The sequence below is a fragment of the Pituophis catenifer genome, unplaced genomic scaffold (assembly GCF_029215685.1).
Source record: "Pituophis catenifer annectens isolate HBS135680 unplaced genomic scaffold, rPitCat1.0.hap2 SCAF_13, whole genome shotgun sequence".
In the NCBI taxonomy this organism is placed as follows: domain Eukaryota; kingdom Metazoa; phylum Chordata; class Lepidosauria; order Squamata; family Colubridae; genus Pituophis; species Pituophis catenifer.
In genome coordinates this window covers 24,610,141-24,626,907 of record NW_027256893.1, presented here as the reverse complement: position 1 = coordinate 24,626,907, position 16,767 = coordinate 24,610,141, and the positions used below count along the sequence as shown (strand labels likewise).

The 16,767-nt window shown below is 41.9% G+C and overlaps 1 protein-coding gene across 6 annotated transcripts in view; it reads right to left on the bottom strand.

Moving 5' to 3' along the window:
* The window catches only part of BANP (BTG3 associated nuclear protein), an 86,308-nt gene that overhangs the window by 53,720 nt on the left and 15,821 nt on the right, over positions 1-16,767 (bottom strand). For 5 of the 6 annotated variants that reach the window (XM_070952686.1, XM_070952688.1, XM_070952687.1 and 2 more), the window contains 2 exons: positions 8,902-9,024; positions 8,051-8,226 (listed from right to left, as the gene is read on the bottom strand). In XM_070952686.1, coding sequence (XP_070808787.1) covers positions 8,051-8,226; positions 8,902-9,024 — 299 coding nt within the window. Of the gene's footprint in view, positions 1-8,050; positions 8,227-8,678; positions 8,750-8,901; positions 9,025-16,767 lie in introns of those variants that run through there. The other variant, XM_070952691.1, reaches the window with a different exon arrangement.

Here is a 16,767-nt window from a genome sequence, read left to right as displayed (position 1 = left end):
GGGAGAGAAGTACCTGAATACCTCCCTTTCAGCATGCCCCCATTTATGGAGTTCTTGATGGTCTCTGAGCATGGTTGTTGGACTTCAGCATCAGCACCCTGATGATGTTCCGTAGTTGGGTCATGAAACGTTTGCAAGAAAACCACCAAGCTCAGAAAGCACCAAGGACTCCACAGTTCAACCCCAAGCTACAAATATTCTCTCCTGTTGGAAGATTCATATTTCCCAAACACAAGAACGTGGAGAGCACACACATTCCTCTGAAATCTGGATCAGGCATCCTCTGTTCTTTTGCACAAAGAAAACAATTTTTGCACAGAAAATCCTTTGGGGACGCATCACTTTTAACATTCTTTAACCTGCAAGGCCAGGGTCCATCTGCTGATTCAACACTCAGCCTGCTACTTCTGCCGGAATATAATATGACCACTTGATTCTTTGCCGGTACTATATTCTCTTCATTACAGGGAGAAACATCCTTTGAACCTACCTGATAGACAAGAAGCGGGAACAAGAACTCTAAAAACAAAAACCCTCCCAGGGTGCCATCCATCAACTCTGTTAAACAGGTGGAAAGTACACTGAACACCTGCTTATGTCAATATTTAGAGAATCAGCCGGTTGTGTTTATCAAGCACCTGTACAATGAACAGAAACAGTGGAGCCTAATAGCTGCACCAAAGGCATACAGCACAGAAATAACAAATTGCTAAAAATATAAGCCCTTCTCTCTGGAGCAATTGTGCAAAGAGGTGTTTTTTTTTCTGTGTCTTGCCTACATCCATCAGTTGACTTGACTCTGTGAGGACCGAAGAAGAGGCTCTGGGGACCGCTGAAAATTAGCTGCTGGAATTTATCGTTAAGAAACCCCACAAAGGCTTCCAGGCTTGACCAAATCAATTTCCCCTCACCAGGGCAAATCTTTCTTTGGTTCAACTACGCCAAGCTGATACAGAAATCATAAAAAAGAAGAAAAAAACCTCTACTCAAAACCCTTAATGTGTAAGTCTGTCTCTGTGTGTGTGTGTGTGTGTGTGTGTATAAACTAGGCACATGGATAGACTTCATACCTTCATTTGGTATGTTTCCTTTGATACCCACTAAGCTCACTGAGTTGCCGGCTGAAGTTAAAATACATTTCCTTTGTTTGTGAACCACATCAAATAATGCTGATTTCAAACAATTTAAACAACATGTAAATTCCTTTTAGCTGCTTCCTTTCAAAAGAGTTATGATTCTTCTTTCTTTCAAAAACTGCTTTTCATCTGGCCTGATGCTAGTAACCGAAAGCTGTTTGGGGAAATGTGTGGTACGCACGGGAGAAACCTTGCTTATTTCCCCCCACCCCACCCCTGTTCTGTGCAAGGAACAAGAATTCTTCTTTATTGTCAGTGAAACAGAGTCAGAGGGAAAAACCTCCAAACTTTTTGAAAGCGTCAAATTCAGCTTCACTGTTTCATGAAACAGTGGCCAGAACTGTGGCCACCATATGACCAGAACCTGGCAAAGTTATGTCAATAAATCCACTAAAGGATATACAAAATTATTTCCACAACATGTAGGAACCAAGGGAGGAAGGGAGGAATGGCAGAACAGATGCACAGGACAAGTGAGAAGGAAGGAAGGAAGGAAGGAAGGAAGGAAGGAAGGAAGGAAGGAAGGAAGGAAGGAAGGAGGGAAGGAAGGAAGGAAGGAAGGAAGGAAGGAAGGAAGGAAGGAAGGAAGGAAGGAAGGAAGGAAGGAAACAGCCAGTTTACTAGAGAAATCTAAAACCCTAAAGTTCTCAGTTCCTTCTTCTTCAAACTTGGGAGAAGTGTCCGTTTCATAACAACCTTCAGCACCGCCACAGAGATGGCAAAAGAGCTGCTCCAAACCATTTCAGATTTTAGGCAGCAATTTTGAGAAGCAGACAGAAAATGGCTATGCCTGCCTAATGTAAGTTGTACTTATCTAATAAAAGCTGTATTTAGTTGTGAGCAGATGACCTAATTTAATCTTGCATTTTATGCTTTTGAAAAATAGAGAGTGGTCCACCAATACCCCCTAAATACAGGGAGCATCACTATTTGTTTACTCAGGATATCTTCCCAGTGGAAGGCAGAATTACCGGTAATTGGAGAAAAGGGCCCTTTTCCCCCAGGGGAAGTTGGAACCCAACTCTGGGAATGCCAGAGAAGCACAGCCAACACAGGCTGACTGAGAATTTGGGGGGACAATTCTGGTTTCGCTCATCTGGAGGGTACCAGCATGGGGATACTGCATATCAGTCATTGGGTCTAGCCATCGTTAGGACTAGTCTATTGAGCAAATTATGATTTATCAAATTATAACAATCTGTTTATCATTTACAATCCAGAATTCAGCAAACCAGAAATGGATTACTGGTCCATCTCCAAACTCAATATTAAAATATGTAAGATTGCTTGTGGCACTTCAAAGGGCTATTTCATTGTTAGCTATGTTGTGTGTTCTTATTGAACAGCCCTTCACAGTTAAACAGCCCTACGAAGTTCTGCAAGCAAATTAGACCCCAATTCTAGGAAGAATTCAACACACTTAAGGATTAGTGTCTGTCTTCTTTAAGCATTTCTTTTACGTTTCCCAGTCTAGCCTGCAAACCCACAATTTTCCGATGAGCCAAATGCTAACCAGACCCTACCCTGCTTATTTCAAGATCGGCCCCAGCCAACTAGGTACTGCCATCATTGTAAGAAGACTTTATTGTGGAAAAAAATACTGGAAAGTGACCTTTGAAGAGCTGTTGGAAAACTCTCTAACCGATTTATAAAGGGCGGAATGGGATCCATTCCCAGCTAATCCATGACCAAATTAAAGTGACACTTTGAAAAGTGAAACAATGTGATGCTGAAGTGAAATCCTTCTATTTCGGGAAAAGGGTGACAGAATGAAGAATGCTCATTAAAACCAACTATTAGAAAAGACTGAATATTGTAACTGTCCTGGAGCAGAAGAGTCCAAGAACCGCAGAGAAAGGAGTTCTATTACCATAGATTGGTTACATGCAAAAAATTTAAGCATGTAAGTGGCAACACAAGAAACGATAATTACAGAAAGATGTATCCAATTAGAACTAAGCGGAATGGAAAAACAATTTAAGAAGTTTTTAAAAAAAATTAAAAGAGAGAGGAATGAATCAAGCAAATCCAGCAACACAGAAATTAGCAAGCTGTGCCGACACATATTCGGTTTTCTTCATTGTAGGTATGAAGTTGTGTCTGCAAACACACTAATATATAGTAGGGTCCCCACCCTGGGTTCAGAGCAGCCCCCGTGGAGGAGATTCTGAGGGTCTTGATCACCGAAAGTGATGCCAACTCTTTAAGGGCCAACTGAGGGTTGCAGGTTTGAGCCCATTCTAGCCCATCCATTGTCCACAGGTCTTCTCCCTCCATTGTCCCCCTTTCGCATGGAAATTGAGAAGAAATTGAGATAGCATGCAGAAATACCTCTCTGTACGCTATCACCATCACAGAGGAAGTTCCTCCAGGAGGGAGGACAACTAAATACCTGTGATAGGAGATTCGGGTAGGAATAAACAGCTCCGACCAAGACAAACATCCGTGTGCGTGTGCGTGCGTGTGTGTGTGTGTGTGTGTGTGTGTGTGTGTGTGTGTGTGCGCATTTGCACCTGTGTGTGTGCCTGGGTATATTCAAAGTAGAAAACATTGAAGAGCAGATGGAAATCAAACACAATAGTCAACATTCTTTATACTTCTCACGTTAATTTCCCCCCTTGTTTCTCCCAGACAATAGAAATGCTTATCAGAAGATCCTGGAAGAGAAAAACACAGTGGGGGAAAGTAGCTTTATTTCTATTTGAAGTTGCTTAAGCTCTGTGCTCCTGCACGCTCATTCAAATCTCTGCGTGTCAGCTGAATTTTATCACTTCGCTCAGTCTAAGGGCTTTATTTATGCGGCATGAGCTTGATAAAAAGCATCAATTTTTATGTGTGAGGCATTGAAATCCAGCGTTGTGCTTGTCACGGTGACTGGCAAGAAGCTTTCAGACAAGAGATTAGGGACAGCCATGAGTCTTTCCTATGCCTCCACTTTTTGAAGCTGTACCTTTGGACAGCTTACATGAAGAGAGGGATTTTTAGGTCCATAATTTATCTAAGGAACAGTTGCATTTTTGCTAAAGCCCGAATTCAGAGATGACAAACTCCGAACATGAGTAATAGGAGCATCTTTGGGCACATCAGGACTTCCTTCCATATTTGACCTTACAGGCCCTGAGCCAATCTGCGGTGTGTATGGCTAGATTCTTTCTTTCTTGAGACTCTGCACTACACCTTGATGTAAACATATATGGGACTATTTGGTTAATTGAATGTGCTACACAGGAGCAACTTTTAAGTGACTCCATTCCCACACAACAATCCCTTCTCCACTGTTAAATTCTTGGTCCCAGCCAAAGTAGAACTCCTACTTCAAACTCTCATTCCTGGTTAAATGCCTGAACAGTCATGTTCAGCACATTAGAAGACCTTCCCTTGATTTCCCCAACGCAACAAATCCAATTTCTACCATAATACTGGCTGCTGGTTCACTCAGTGTATTATCTTTGGCCAAGACAAGCTGATTGCTGGGGACTTGGTTGTTTTGGATGGTTGGTTGGTTTGTTTTTACATTATGGAGATGATTTATGACGATGACAGATCTTCAGATGTGATCAAGAAAACAAATCCAAGAAAAATGATCTCAATCTTTGGAAGCCGGGAACCATAAATTATTTTGGCAGAATAGTGTCACTCAAGAGTTTCTAAGCACATGTTAAAAGTTACCACCAAATGTTCAGGAGAAGGAGAACTATGGCATTCTTGGGACAGTGGAAATCATTTGCAGGAAAATGGCTTTAGGACACGTAAGGAAAGTCACACAAGAAGAAGAGAAGTTAAAAAAAAAAAAGGCAGGGAAAAACCAAGGAAAGCTTAGTTCGAAGGAGTCCCGCAAACCGATCTCTTTCGTGTTCAGGGAACTACTCTTTCTTCATTCACCTGGTGGTCTCTACAGATTATTTAAATAAACATTTGTAAAAGAAAGATAAAGAGGCTTCCTTCAGTGCTTAGCTCACAACCACTCCAGCAGTCTTAGAACTTTGCTTTTGCTGATTGAGGAGATACCTTCCTGCTCTATTGTGTCAACATCTGGTCTCTTTCCCACTTTATCAGCAAAATGTGAATACCACCATGAGTACAAGAGAAGAGCATTTCTCCTGCTGAAATGAGGGATTACTTCAAGCGTTGTAAATTATCCACAGATGGGTGTCTAAATTGCCCAACTTTCAAGCATGGAGACTTATATAATGGTTAGGTTTGTCATCCATAGGCCTGGAATCAATCTGAAAGTACAAACTGCAGTGTTTAATTAACTGTCACCAACTGGCCAAGTTTGTTTCTGAGAACACTAATAATTTTTCCTATTTCGTTAACAGTTTTTTGTTGATCACGTCTTCTGAAAATGATTGTTACTGAGTCAATCCCCATTCACTCATTTGCATAAGTGCAGCCAAGAAATGAACCAAAATTACAGAAGTCGTACAATGCCGTGCAGAAAATGCTACACTCTTTAAAATCCTGAAAGAAGAAATTGGGACTTATTCGAAGGAATAAGTGACTGCTGGAGTTCAGAAACCCTGACAACATGATCTAAAATGGAAGGCAAGATGGTCTTTGGCATAAATGAATATGATTTGTCAGTTGTTGCCTTCGTTGGACACAACAAGAAGGTAAACCTTAAGCCACTTGAAGATTTTTGATTGCCCCATGCTTGAGGAAACCCAACAGCCAAACATAAGGTTGCAGAAAATTAGATTATTTGGTACAAATAAACAGAGCCTAACATCTCTGAAAAAGGTGAAGCGGTCTAACCATCAGCAAAACTCGTAAGTATAAGAAGACATTGACATTCAATTGAACCCGACCTAAACTTATACCACGACTTTATTAAATTTTTTCCTACTTAAAAAGTACCGCTTTGGACTGATTAATCAGGAAACTATATATTCTCAAGTCTTTTCCTTTGGTTAAGTCCAGCATTTTTATATATACAATAATCCTATTAAAAAGCCAACATCTGTCTGCCTGTAAATGCGCCAACAAATTATGCTGAAAAGGTCAGGCTGCAATGAAGTCTTTTTTTACTACATCAAAAACCACTTCTCTTAAATAAACAGCTGAGAAAATGACTCAAAATTATTGCCTTTTCTATTATATATACTGGAGTGAGGAGATTTCAACCGTTGTCCAGCACATACACAATTAAACTACTATTAGGTAATGATTTTAGTTTCCACTGGGAGACAGATCATAATCCCAGTTACATCTGAATTTCTGCAAACAGAACACACTCTCGCACAAATTCTATAAAGTTTTATTTATTGCTTTAAAACTCTTACACAATGAAGAATCTGAATTTTTGAATCTACTTTTGTGCTTGCATTCTTTAAGAGGGAAATAAAAGTGAGCAAAGCTGAAGGGAAGCCCCCCAATTTTGCAGCTTTAATAAATGGCATCATCTTCAACCACATCTCCCCGCCTGCTGTCCAAAAAACGGAGTCTGCCCTGCGACTTTTTGCCTTTAATGGCTTAATGGTTCTTGTTCAGAATTATGGCATCTCCTTCCCTCTAACAAATTCAATCAACAATGTCATCTTAACTCTGTATTCTTTCCACAGCTGTCTCTGCCCTGCACTAACGTTTAATGCTGAAGTATATGTGAATTTAATACGCATCATAAAACGAGAGAATCTTGAGGCATATTCCAAATGGTTGCATTCCAGCAATGGTGAGTTTTTGGGATTTGAAGAGCAGGACAGAGGTTGGGAAGGGGGTGGGAGGTTGGAAACTGATAAACTGCTGACAAGGCTATCGTGTATACAATACATTTTCGATGGGAATTTCCTGTTTTCAAAAATATTGTTTAGAATTGCCAAAGTAACTGTTTACTTTCAGGAAAGTTCAAGCTCACCAGAAGGGCATAATAACTTTCAGCAGGCAGTCTGCTGGCATCTTCTCTGGCTTCCCAAAGAAACACATTCCTTTCCATGGAGCCGGGTTTGCCACATAGAGACCCAATTGCAGAATCAGATCAGAGTTTTGAAAGCCTTTGTGTCTTTTTTTTTTTTTAACTGCAAACGAACACTCTTAATTTGAGGTTCACAAATTGCCCTGGAAGTGGATTCTGTTCTAAACATGACTCAAAGATCTATTTAGATCAGTGTTTCTCAACTTTAAGATCTATGGATGTCAACTTCCAGGATTCCCTAGCCAGCATGGGGAATTCTGGGAGTTGAAGTCCATACACCGTAATGTTGCCAAGGTTGATCCATAACAGCAAAGACAGCTGAAGCCTAGATTTGTCCCTCACCGCATATATATTTAAATATTCTTCAATTGGAGCTCAACTCCAGTGATCCTTGGACACGATCTTGCAGTATTCTGGGCAGCAAGGTAGATGTGATTCTGCACTCTCTTCTTGTGGGAGGTGTCTATGCCTCTCCCTTTACTCTATAGCCAGGGAATGGTCCATCACCGAAAGCTGAGCTTCCAAGCCCAGACAAAGTTGATGCTAAGACAACAGGTTGCTTATGAAATCTCCTGTTTCATGCCCAACAAAATATGGTATCTGAATGAAATTAAGACATGAGGGACGGCACACACCTGGGGTCTTAGCTGTTCGATTTCAGAAGGGGTTCTGGAAGCCACATCTAAAATGTTTGACCTCTCTATGTAACCCTAAGGCCTCAGGCTGTGAGTTTGATTCAAGGAGAAAGCAGAGGCCTCTGGCCTAAAGCTCTTCCATGACCCCCAAAGCTTTTACTGAAAACTTGGGAAATGATAGGGCAAAATCTTAGATGCTAACAACAGAATTTTTGCAACCCAGGACCAAATCAAGCTATGTATGAGACGCCGAAGAACTGCTTCCTCTTCTGAGGCAAAGAAAACATGGCATTTTAAAGAGAAGACCTAAGACTAAAAGGGCTCCAACACTGGGATTAGGCCAAAGATTTCAAAGACGATTTACTTACCTTCAGAATTCAATGTAATAAGAGTGACGTTGTTCCCAATATTCTGATTTCCTAGCTGGCCACTGTTTGAAACCGAGTCGCTGGCTTCAGAACCACTCTCTCCGTCTTCGTTGTGGCTATCATCATGCCCTGGGACTTTGACCACAATGGTGTTCTGCCTCCGCCCGGGAACAGCACTGAGGAGAGGAGGAGGAGGAAGAAGAAGAAGAAGAAGAGGAGGGTGTCACGGATTTGTGCAGGGGTCCACATGTGGATTCTCTTTCTCTCTACCCACATGGGCCGTCTTACAGGAGCCCTGGTGGCACAGTGGTTAGAATGCAGCATTGCAGACTAACTCTGCCCACAGCCAGGAGTTCGATCCTGACCGGCTCAAGGTTCTCTCAGCTTTCCCTGCTTCCTAGGTGGGTAAAATAAGGACCCAGATTGTTGGGGGCCATATACTGACTCTGTAAACCGCTTAGAGAGGACTTCAGAGCACTGTGAAGCAGTATATAAGTCTAAGGGCTATTGGTATTACAGCTTGCAGCACTCCTACCCCCTATAGTCCATAAAGACCATCAGGTACCAACTGGCCCAGCCCAAGGGAAGGAGCACCCAGGAGCTACCATGAGAAATGGGAACGCATTACCATGATGTCATATAAGGAGACATCAACTGATCCTGGGGGCCAAGCCAAATTCAAGCCAGTTTCCGGCAGGGCTCCGAAGACCCATGGCCTAGAGAGACTCTTCACTGAAACTCAGGAAAGCCAGTGCATCATTTAGCTAGCTGGAGCAAGGGTTAAGCTGACCTTCATGCAGTTTCCTGTGCCTGCAGACAGAAGGAGGGAAGAGACCTCCGCCATTACTAACTTGTTAAGGATATTTTCCAGTGAATCAGCTGCTCGGCTTAACGGCTCTTCCTGCCCCACCATCTTGGCTACAATCGAGTTCTGACGGTCGTTGTTGAGAATTACTGTGGTCTGAGGGACAACACTGCAAAGAGAGTAAACCGGGAGAGGGGGAGGAAAAAAAAAACCCAGAATAAACGAGATTCAAAAAAGCTCTTTTGCCATCCATTAAGTCACACCTGGCAGTTTAAGCGAGTTGCTCCGTGGAAAGTGTTACAAGCACAAATTTGTGGAGAGGTTTCCCTTTTTTTGGTTTCAAGGCTGTTTGTGATGTATTAAATGCAAAAGCTTGTAATCCATCATATTCTGAACTCTGTTCCATTTCTGGAACTCGTAATTCTTTCAAGGAGCTGACTACTTCAGTAGAATTATGTAACGTCCTCTGACCCCTGGCAGAATTATTCCATCTTTTTTTTTTTTTTTTAGCCAATTCAAGCTATATATGGGGGGAGAGAAAATTTAGTCTACTAATTCCTGAAATCAAAGAGTGACTCAACTTCCTCTGTTGAAAATAGATGGCCTCTTTTTCCACTCAGTGAAGGAGCTCCACTGTGGGAATAAATGAAAATGTTTTCACTATGGCCTGTTGGGCAATCCTGAGTGACCTACTTCATAGACTGCTCTAAGCCACGCATCTTGGTTTATGGCTGGGTTCATCTATTACTCTAAGCCAAGGTCAAAGAGAGCCCATTACGGTTTAGGATAATCCAACCACGGCAAAGCCAAAACACGTGTGACAAATACTCGTCAAAGGATGCTCAGGCAAGCAAACCTGACTGCAAATGGCACTCCTGCAAGAATAAGCTTCTTCCTCCCTTCAAAAAGGGGGCCAGGTTTCATTGTGCATCCTGTTAAGTGGATAGGAAAACCCCTCGTTCTACATTTTTATGCCAAAAGGCTGTTTAAGGACACGTTGACCAGCCTTATCTGCTCCGCTTCAACAGCCTCTCCAGTTCCACTGGTAGGGCTTTACGTGGCATTTGCAACCCTCACACTGCCACTTCTTGGGATGCCCCACGTTTTATCAACCCCCATCCCTCCCTCATGCAGAATGCCCGGCTCACTTTCCCAGGCTGTCAGTTTAAAGAACCCCCTGAAGACTTCATGGCAACAAGAGGGGTTCCTGCAATCTAATTAATGGAGAACTCGGGCTTTACTTCATTCTGTAGTTTCCTTTGAATAGGAAAAAAATAAATAAATTAAATGAAGACATTTGACATAAAATGGGGAACTCCTCCTCCTCCTCCTTCGTCTGGACCATCTGATTGTGAGCCTTGTTGCATTTAATCAACTTAATAAAGAGGGAAGATCTGTCTTTGATGTCCACCATTAATAATTACTGAAGAAACTCAAGAGGGTCTGGACCCCCAACACTACAGAGAAAGCGGGTTTTCCCTGTGTTGTTTTTTCCCCCAACCCCTGTTTACGCTGCTGCTTTCTATCCCACAATTTCTATGCCACAACTCCCTTCTTCAACTCAGCCCGGCAAAAAGTACTCCAAGGGGGCTGGAGCTACGTGCAGGATGCATTCCCTTAGAGCTCCATGTGTACGAGCAGAAGTGCCAAGATTCAAGCGACTATGGAAGCTCCATGGATGGATGAGCGTCTCAATGCAGCCATTGATAGACACGGCACGTGCTGGATTCATTAACAGCACCGAGGGGAAATGATTTCACTCGAAATGGCTCCAGATATTAATACCTGAAGCTCAAGGGGGAGTTGCAGGAGGAGAGATTAAGCAGCAGCTAGGAGGAAAAAATGTGTGTGTACGTGTGTGTGTGTGTGTGTATCTGCGTGCAACTGGCATGTGTGAGTTTTGTTGGGTGAGTGTGGATAAGAAGAAGAGCAGGTTAGGATAAGGGATCCAAATTATTTCATCTGCAAAATAGCAAAGATGACTCTTGTTTGAGATATGCCTATAACAGATGGACTTGAACTGCTTCTCAGGAATAAATATTAATGGCAGCATAATATGATTACCTTTTTTGCTTCCTCAGAGCTAAAATTCAAAGAGGTTCATCCCAGAAAAGCCATGCTTAAAAACTTGAGGGGAATAACAGAATCCCAGGGTTAATGTTGTATGTCCAGCACGGTTAAAGGATAAGCAGCAAAATCCAGAAATCAAGAGAGGGACGAGCCGCAAACTTTCTAAAGCAAAACTTATCAGGGAGTTTCAGACAGCAGGTGCTCTGTGAATCATTTCATCTAATGTCCTTGATAAAAAGTCCTACTGTCCGAAGGACATCAAGCAACAATCAGTGTTACCTTGACACTTGGAGGGTCATCTCCCCCTTAGTTCCTGCACGCACAAGTAGCCATTAGCTCTGGACTCCATTTTCTTTCTGCCATTCTTCAACACCAGGCAGGATAAGAGCTGAGATTAGCTAAATCCAGGGTGTCAAACTCAATTTCATTGAGGTCCGCATCAGGGTTGTGTTTGACTTTGGGGGACTGAGTGGGTGTGGCCAGGGTGGGGTGTGGCCAGGGTGGGCGTGGCCAGCTCAACGTCACTCATCGAGGCTCCGTTTTCGGCCGCGACAGCCTCCTGCAGCCCTCTGCCAGTTTCCAGGGCGGGCCAGATCTAAGCACCCTGTGGGCCAGATTCGGCCTGCAGGCCTTGAGTTTGATATCCCTGAGCTAAATTTATTTATTAAATTTATTTATTTATTAAATTTATATGCCGCCCCTCGCCGGAGACTCAGGGCGGCTCATTACAATATATGAGGACTGAGGAGAACACGACCCAAGAAAGCAACTCAAGTTCACGGGTCTCTTTGCAAACCATATTGTGAAGAATGCACCTCAGCCTCTATTTCGGTATAAAAAAGAACATTTGAAAGTTTTCAAATATTCAAAGGGCATTTGAATATTTTCTACAAGCAGGCAAAGCCTTAAAATCTATTTGCTAAACAGAAGGATGCAAATCATTAAGCGGGTTAAAGAGAATTAGTATCTGTCCTGCCTCTCGTCAGAAGGGGAAACTCTTCATCTGATGGATGAGGATGTGGCAACCGTGATGCTTTCTTTTCAATGGAAACAGACCTGCGGAGAGTGTGGGGTCTTCTTAATACCGTGTTTCAGTTTTTAGAAATCCACCAACTATTAGAAGATCACTCTGAGCTAGTGAAACTCAGCCAACCCACATTATCTGTGACCCAGAGTAAAAAGGTGAGCATACTCAAGACAGAGACATTTTTCATTCTTCTGCTGAAAAATACAGAAACTTCTGTTGACTCTGAGATATTAATCACACATACTTTTCGAATTAGTTATATTCCTATGTTTAAACACGGGGAAGAATTCAAAATAAATCAGCGTTTTTAAAATGATTATTTTAATAAAATGATTATTTAAACCCTGAGCAAAGTTATGAATTTCTTAGGGCTTTGGGGATTCCAGTACATTTTTTTTAGGTGTTCATATCTTGGCCTCTCTTTTATTGGGCAGAAAAATCATGTTTATTTTTCGCCCATAGATTCCTTCCAGAGGTGATTTTAACTCATATCCATCACCACTAGCTTCCCGTTTTTCTTGGCCAATGACCTGTCACTCACCCAGGCGGTGGCCAATAAAGAGGGGAGGATTTCTGGCCCCCTCTCAAATGAACTGCTCTCCTCTTCCTTGAAGTCATATTAAAAGCTCTGAGGGAGGGGAAGGACAGGAACAACCAAATAGACATATATTCAGAAGAAATCAGCTGCCATCTCACCTGCTCCAAGGTAAATGTTCATAAACACCAGGCAGACGAATATTATGGAAAAGCACAATATGGAAAAATTGAGACAGGAATGCTGACTCTACCATGGTCTCGGATCAATGGATTATTTATAGAAATACTCCACTGGGGGAAAGAGGCAAAGGAGGGGCAGCATCTGGTTTCTAATGAACCTTTGTTCCACTTGTGTAAATATAATCTTATGTAACTTTGTATGAAGAATGTTAACAGATGCCTTTTGCTGAAGATGATGGACAATTCTAGCTATGTCTTAAAAGACTAATTAGATGTATGTAAATAATCTTATACATTAGCATTTCCCACACAGCACAGTGTTGGGGACGGAGGGAGGAAAGCAATGACTGGCACAATTTTTGTGTGCGATAACCAGAGAATTAATATACTTTTCTAATAAACTGGCACAGGAGACAATTTCCCTATCCTGTAAGGATCACCATAAACCTGCAAACCTCCAAAAAGTGAGGGTCCTTTGACCAAGAACATTGCCACTACCTATAAATAGATTTTCTTGCTCTATCTATCTATCTATCTATCAATCTATCTATCTATCTATCCATCCATCCATCCATCCATCCATCCATCAGCTAGCTAGCTGGCTGGCTATCTATCAAGCTATCTGTCAAGCTATCCATCCATCCTTCCATCCATCTTACAGAGGCAAAGGTAAGTATTTAAAACATAAACATAAAACAGAGGGCAGAACAGCTGCATAGTAAAACCTCACAAAGCAGTATCGGCTTGGTTCGCCCCTTCAGACATAACTGGTGGACATAAGCAAAAAATTTCCTTGCACTAAGATCTATTTTACTGAAATTCTTAATTCCACACTTGACATCTCTCTTTCGCATCTAGAGGCGTTATAAGGATGATGCTTTTTTTCAAAGGAGATCAAACCAAGTCAGCCATCTTATCAGTAGCATTCTTGGAATTGAATAATATACAAAATTGTGGTTAATTTGCAAAAAGTGGTACTTATTGAAAGAGCAAAAATATGCTAAGCATGCTTTTAAAAAATAACCAACTATGTTGCAAACATTTAAAAATTTGAGGGATACAAACATTCTCCACTCTAGTTGTAGAAAGAATCCTTGTTAAGGGGTGATTTACTGGTTTCAAGACTAACTTCACTAACCAGTATGGAAAACCAGTTTCAATAAAATCTGGCATGGTTTATTCTTGTTCGGAAGAGGCCACTGAACACAGAAGGATACCCACTGCAGCCATTCATGAAAAAAGGACCCATTCATCTACAGAAGTGTTGGTTGCGTAGTTTTCTTGAGCCCAGTACAGAAATGGATTTGTGCTGTCTTCGACAATGTGAATTAAATTACTTGTGTTAATTAATTCAATTGTTGCTGACCAGGTTCATCTCTGATTTCATTTCCCAACTTAAGGGGAGCCAGAGAAAAAAGAGATGGGGTTTTGCATTTTGTTAATTGTCCTTCACCGTTCGGTCACCCCCACCTCAATTTCGCACCCACCAATGTCTGCACTCCGCAACTCTTCCAACCACACAGAAGATTCCTCGTTCCTCGGTAATAAGATCATTGGAGGAATGGCAGGCCAGAAGATCAGTTTACAAATCTTCCTTTGCACTCTTATCATTTCAAGGAGAGCTTTGGGGACTCCAAAATGGGCCGGGGTTCAAATCCTTCACAACATACAAGAGTTGGCTGGCAAGTAATCTCACCTCTAACTGCGCCATTCTAAAATTGAGCCCACCTTCTCTCATGTCGCTGGCTCATAATGGACAAATGAGGGTAAGAGGAGTCCCGGGAGATTCTTTGAAATTAGCAAACATGAAGCCCTTCAATTAACATTTGTCTAAAGCAGGGGTCTCCAAACTTGGCCACTTTAAGACTTCTGGGAGAATTCTGGGAGTTGAAGTCCACAAGTCTTAAAGTGGCCAAGTTTGGAGACCCCTGGTCTAAAGCCAGAGGAGAGATCAGCAATGAAACACATGGACATTTGGCTGATTGGCCTGTTCCAAAACAATCCTTCGTTGGGAATGACGCCCAACCACCTTTGGCATGTTGAGTTCAACTTAATGCCTTAATCTCTCCCAAATGAACTCAGTGGAATCCAGGACTCAGTCGACTTTTTAATGCTAACTTTCTTTAAAACACACATGCCTTTATATTATAGGCAGGGATCTTCTTCAGCCAAATATTTGGAATAAAGGACAGATGTTGTGTATTCCAGATCATCTGGAAAGCCTCATTAGCAATCATATTTATTTAGCATCGGCAATGCCTCATTGACAACTGCATACACACTCACCCCTCCACCTCAGTGCTTTCCAGGTAGAATTTACCTAGGCTGTAGCCTTTGTTTCTTTAAAACACCACCCTCTGTTATGAGTACTTTACAAGATAGCGCTCCAAAGTTGGGATTTTCAACCTGATTTAACTTGCGCAATCCTTTCAATTCTCGGCATGAAAGACTCCACTTTATATATAATACTTTTCTGCCCCCTTCTGTCTACTGTAAACCAAACATGGGGATTTAATAGCAGAGCTTCAATCATTTCTTAGGATCTCCAGAATTGTAGTGCGGAACTGAAATGAACTTCATTCAAATGAAATTAAATGAAGTCTCCAAGTTTCAAGAATACAATCTAGTAAAATCTCTTCTAATTTCAGACCTAACCAGAATGGCTGAGGGCAAGGAGACAAAGAGCTTAATCTTCAGGGGAAGATGCCCCAAATGAGAAAAATGGCTTTGGAGATTCTCACTCATCCAGGTCGTGGTTGTCCCAAAGGAGCTTTTTCAAAGGACAACTGGACTTTGCTTTCCCTTGAAGACATTTCACGTCTCATCCAAGAAGCTTCTTCAGTCAGAACTGAAGAAGCTTCTTGGATGAGAAGTGAAATGTCTCAAGGAAAAACGAAATCCAGTTGCCTTTTGAAAAAGCACCTTTGGGATGCTCATAAGAACGTTTTAAACTTCAAAATGGATGATTGAATGACTAGGTCTGCTAGTGTGCATTGCACAGAACTGACAATGAGAAAGGATTGAATAAATGAATGAACGAGAGAGAGAGAGAGGAGGAGAGAGAGAGAAAGAGAAAGGTATATGTTTAAAAGAGAAGGTATATGGTTATGGTATCACAATCTTTTTGACTCATGGAAAGTGGATTCTGAATGACTCGAATGGAATGGAATCCATTCTATCTATGAAAACATTGCCTTGTTTTTTGCTTCTGAGCCCCAAAAGCATTCCAGCTGGCATACCGGGGACCATCTGCAGAATAGCTCCCCTTAATCAAAACCCAACACACCCAATCTACAAATCCTCAGAACAAGTTACGCTTCGTATCACCCAGCTACACCTAGAAAACTCACGGGGGCCATGCTACAAAGAGCTGGTTGCCACTGCAGCATCTTTGATGGGTGACTGCCTAAGTAAGCATTGAGTAGATAAAGTCTGTAAGTGACTCTCAGGGACACTCAGTTGAACACACATAAGTTATTAACGTCTTGATGGAGCAAGTTTGCCTTATGGGCAGATAAAATCTGAGCAGGAAAGGATGTGCAACTGCCAAACAATTCTCTTAGTCAAACAGTCAAGACTGCACTTCTGATGGGCACACAGAGATATTCTTAGACTCCATGTCACATTTCAAAATAGAGAATGCTTCCCTGTGGCATGAGAACCCGATGCAAAATCAAGCTTCAGAAATTGGTATTGCGGGAAGTGGATTTCAATACCTAGGAAACGGCAGGCAAGTGCACATCCCATCAATCTATGTTCCACCAGGCTAAAATACTCTTGTAGATCAACTAATGAAACTTAAGACTCCCTGATAGCTCTGCTGGTCTTGTTAACAGAAATTCTGGAGCGCTAATCTCATCCAGATTAGGGTTCTCCAAATTTAGCAATGTTAAGGCATGCGGACTTCAACTGTGGTAGGAAAGGAGGGTTCTGAAGATTCAGGATAGTAAACTTCCCTACTAGGGAAGAATCCCTCTCAAAACTCCAGTGCGATGGTTTGAACAATGAATCTTTTATTAGGCGAACTCCAGCTGGTAAGAAAGTAAATGAGCCTTCATCTTCCTAATATATTCCTCCCTTCGTACCCTCTAGTTTATA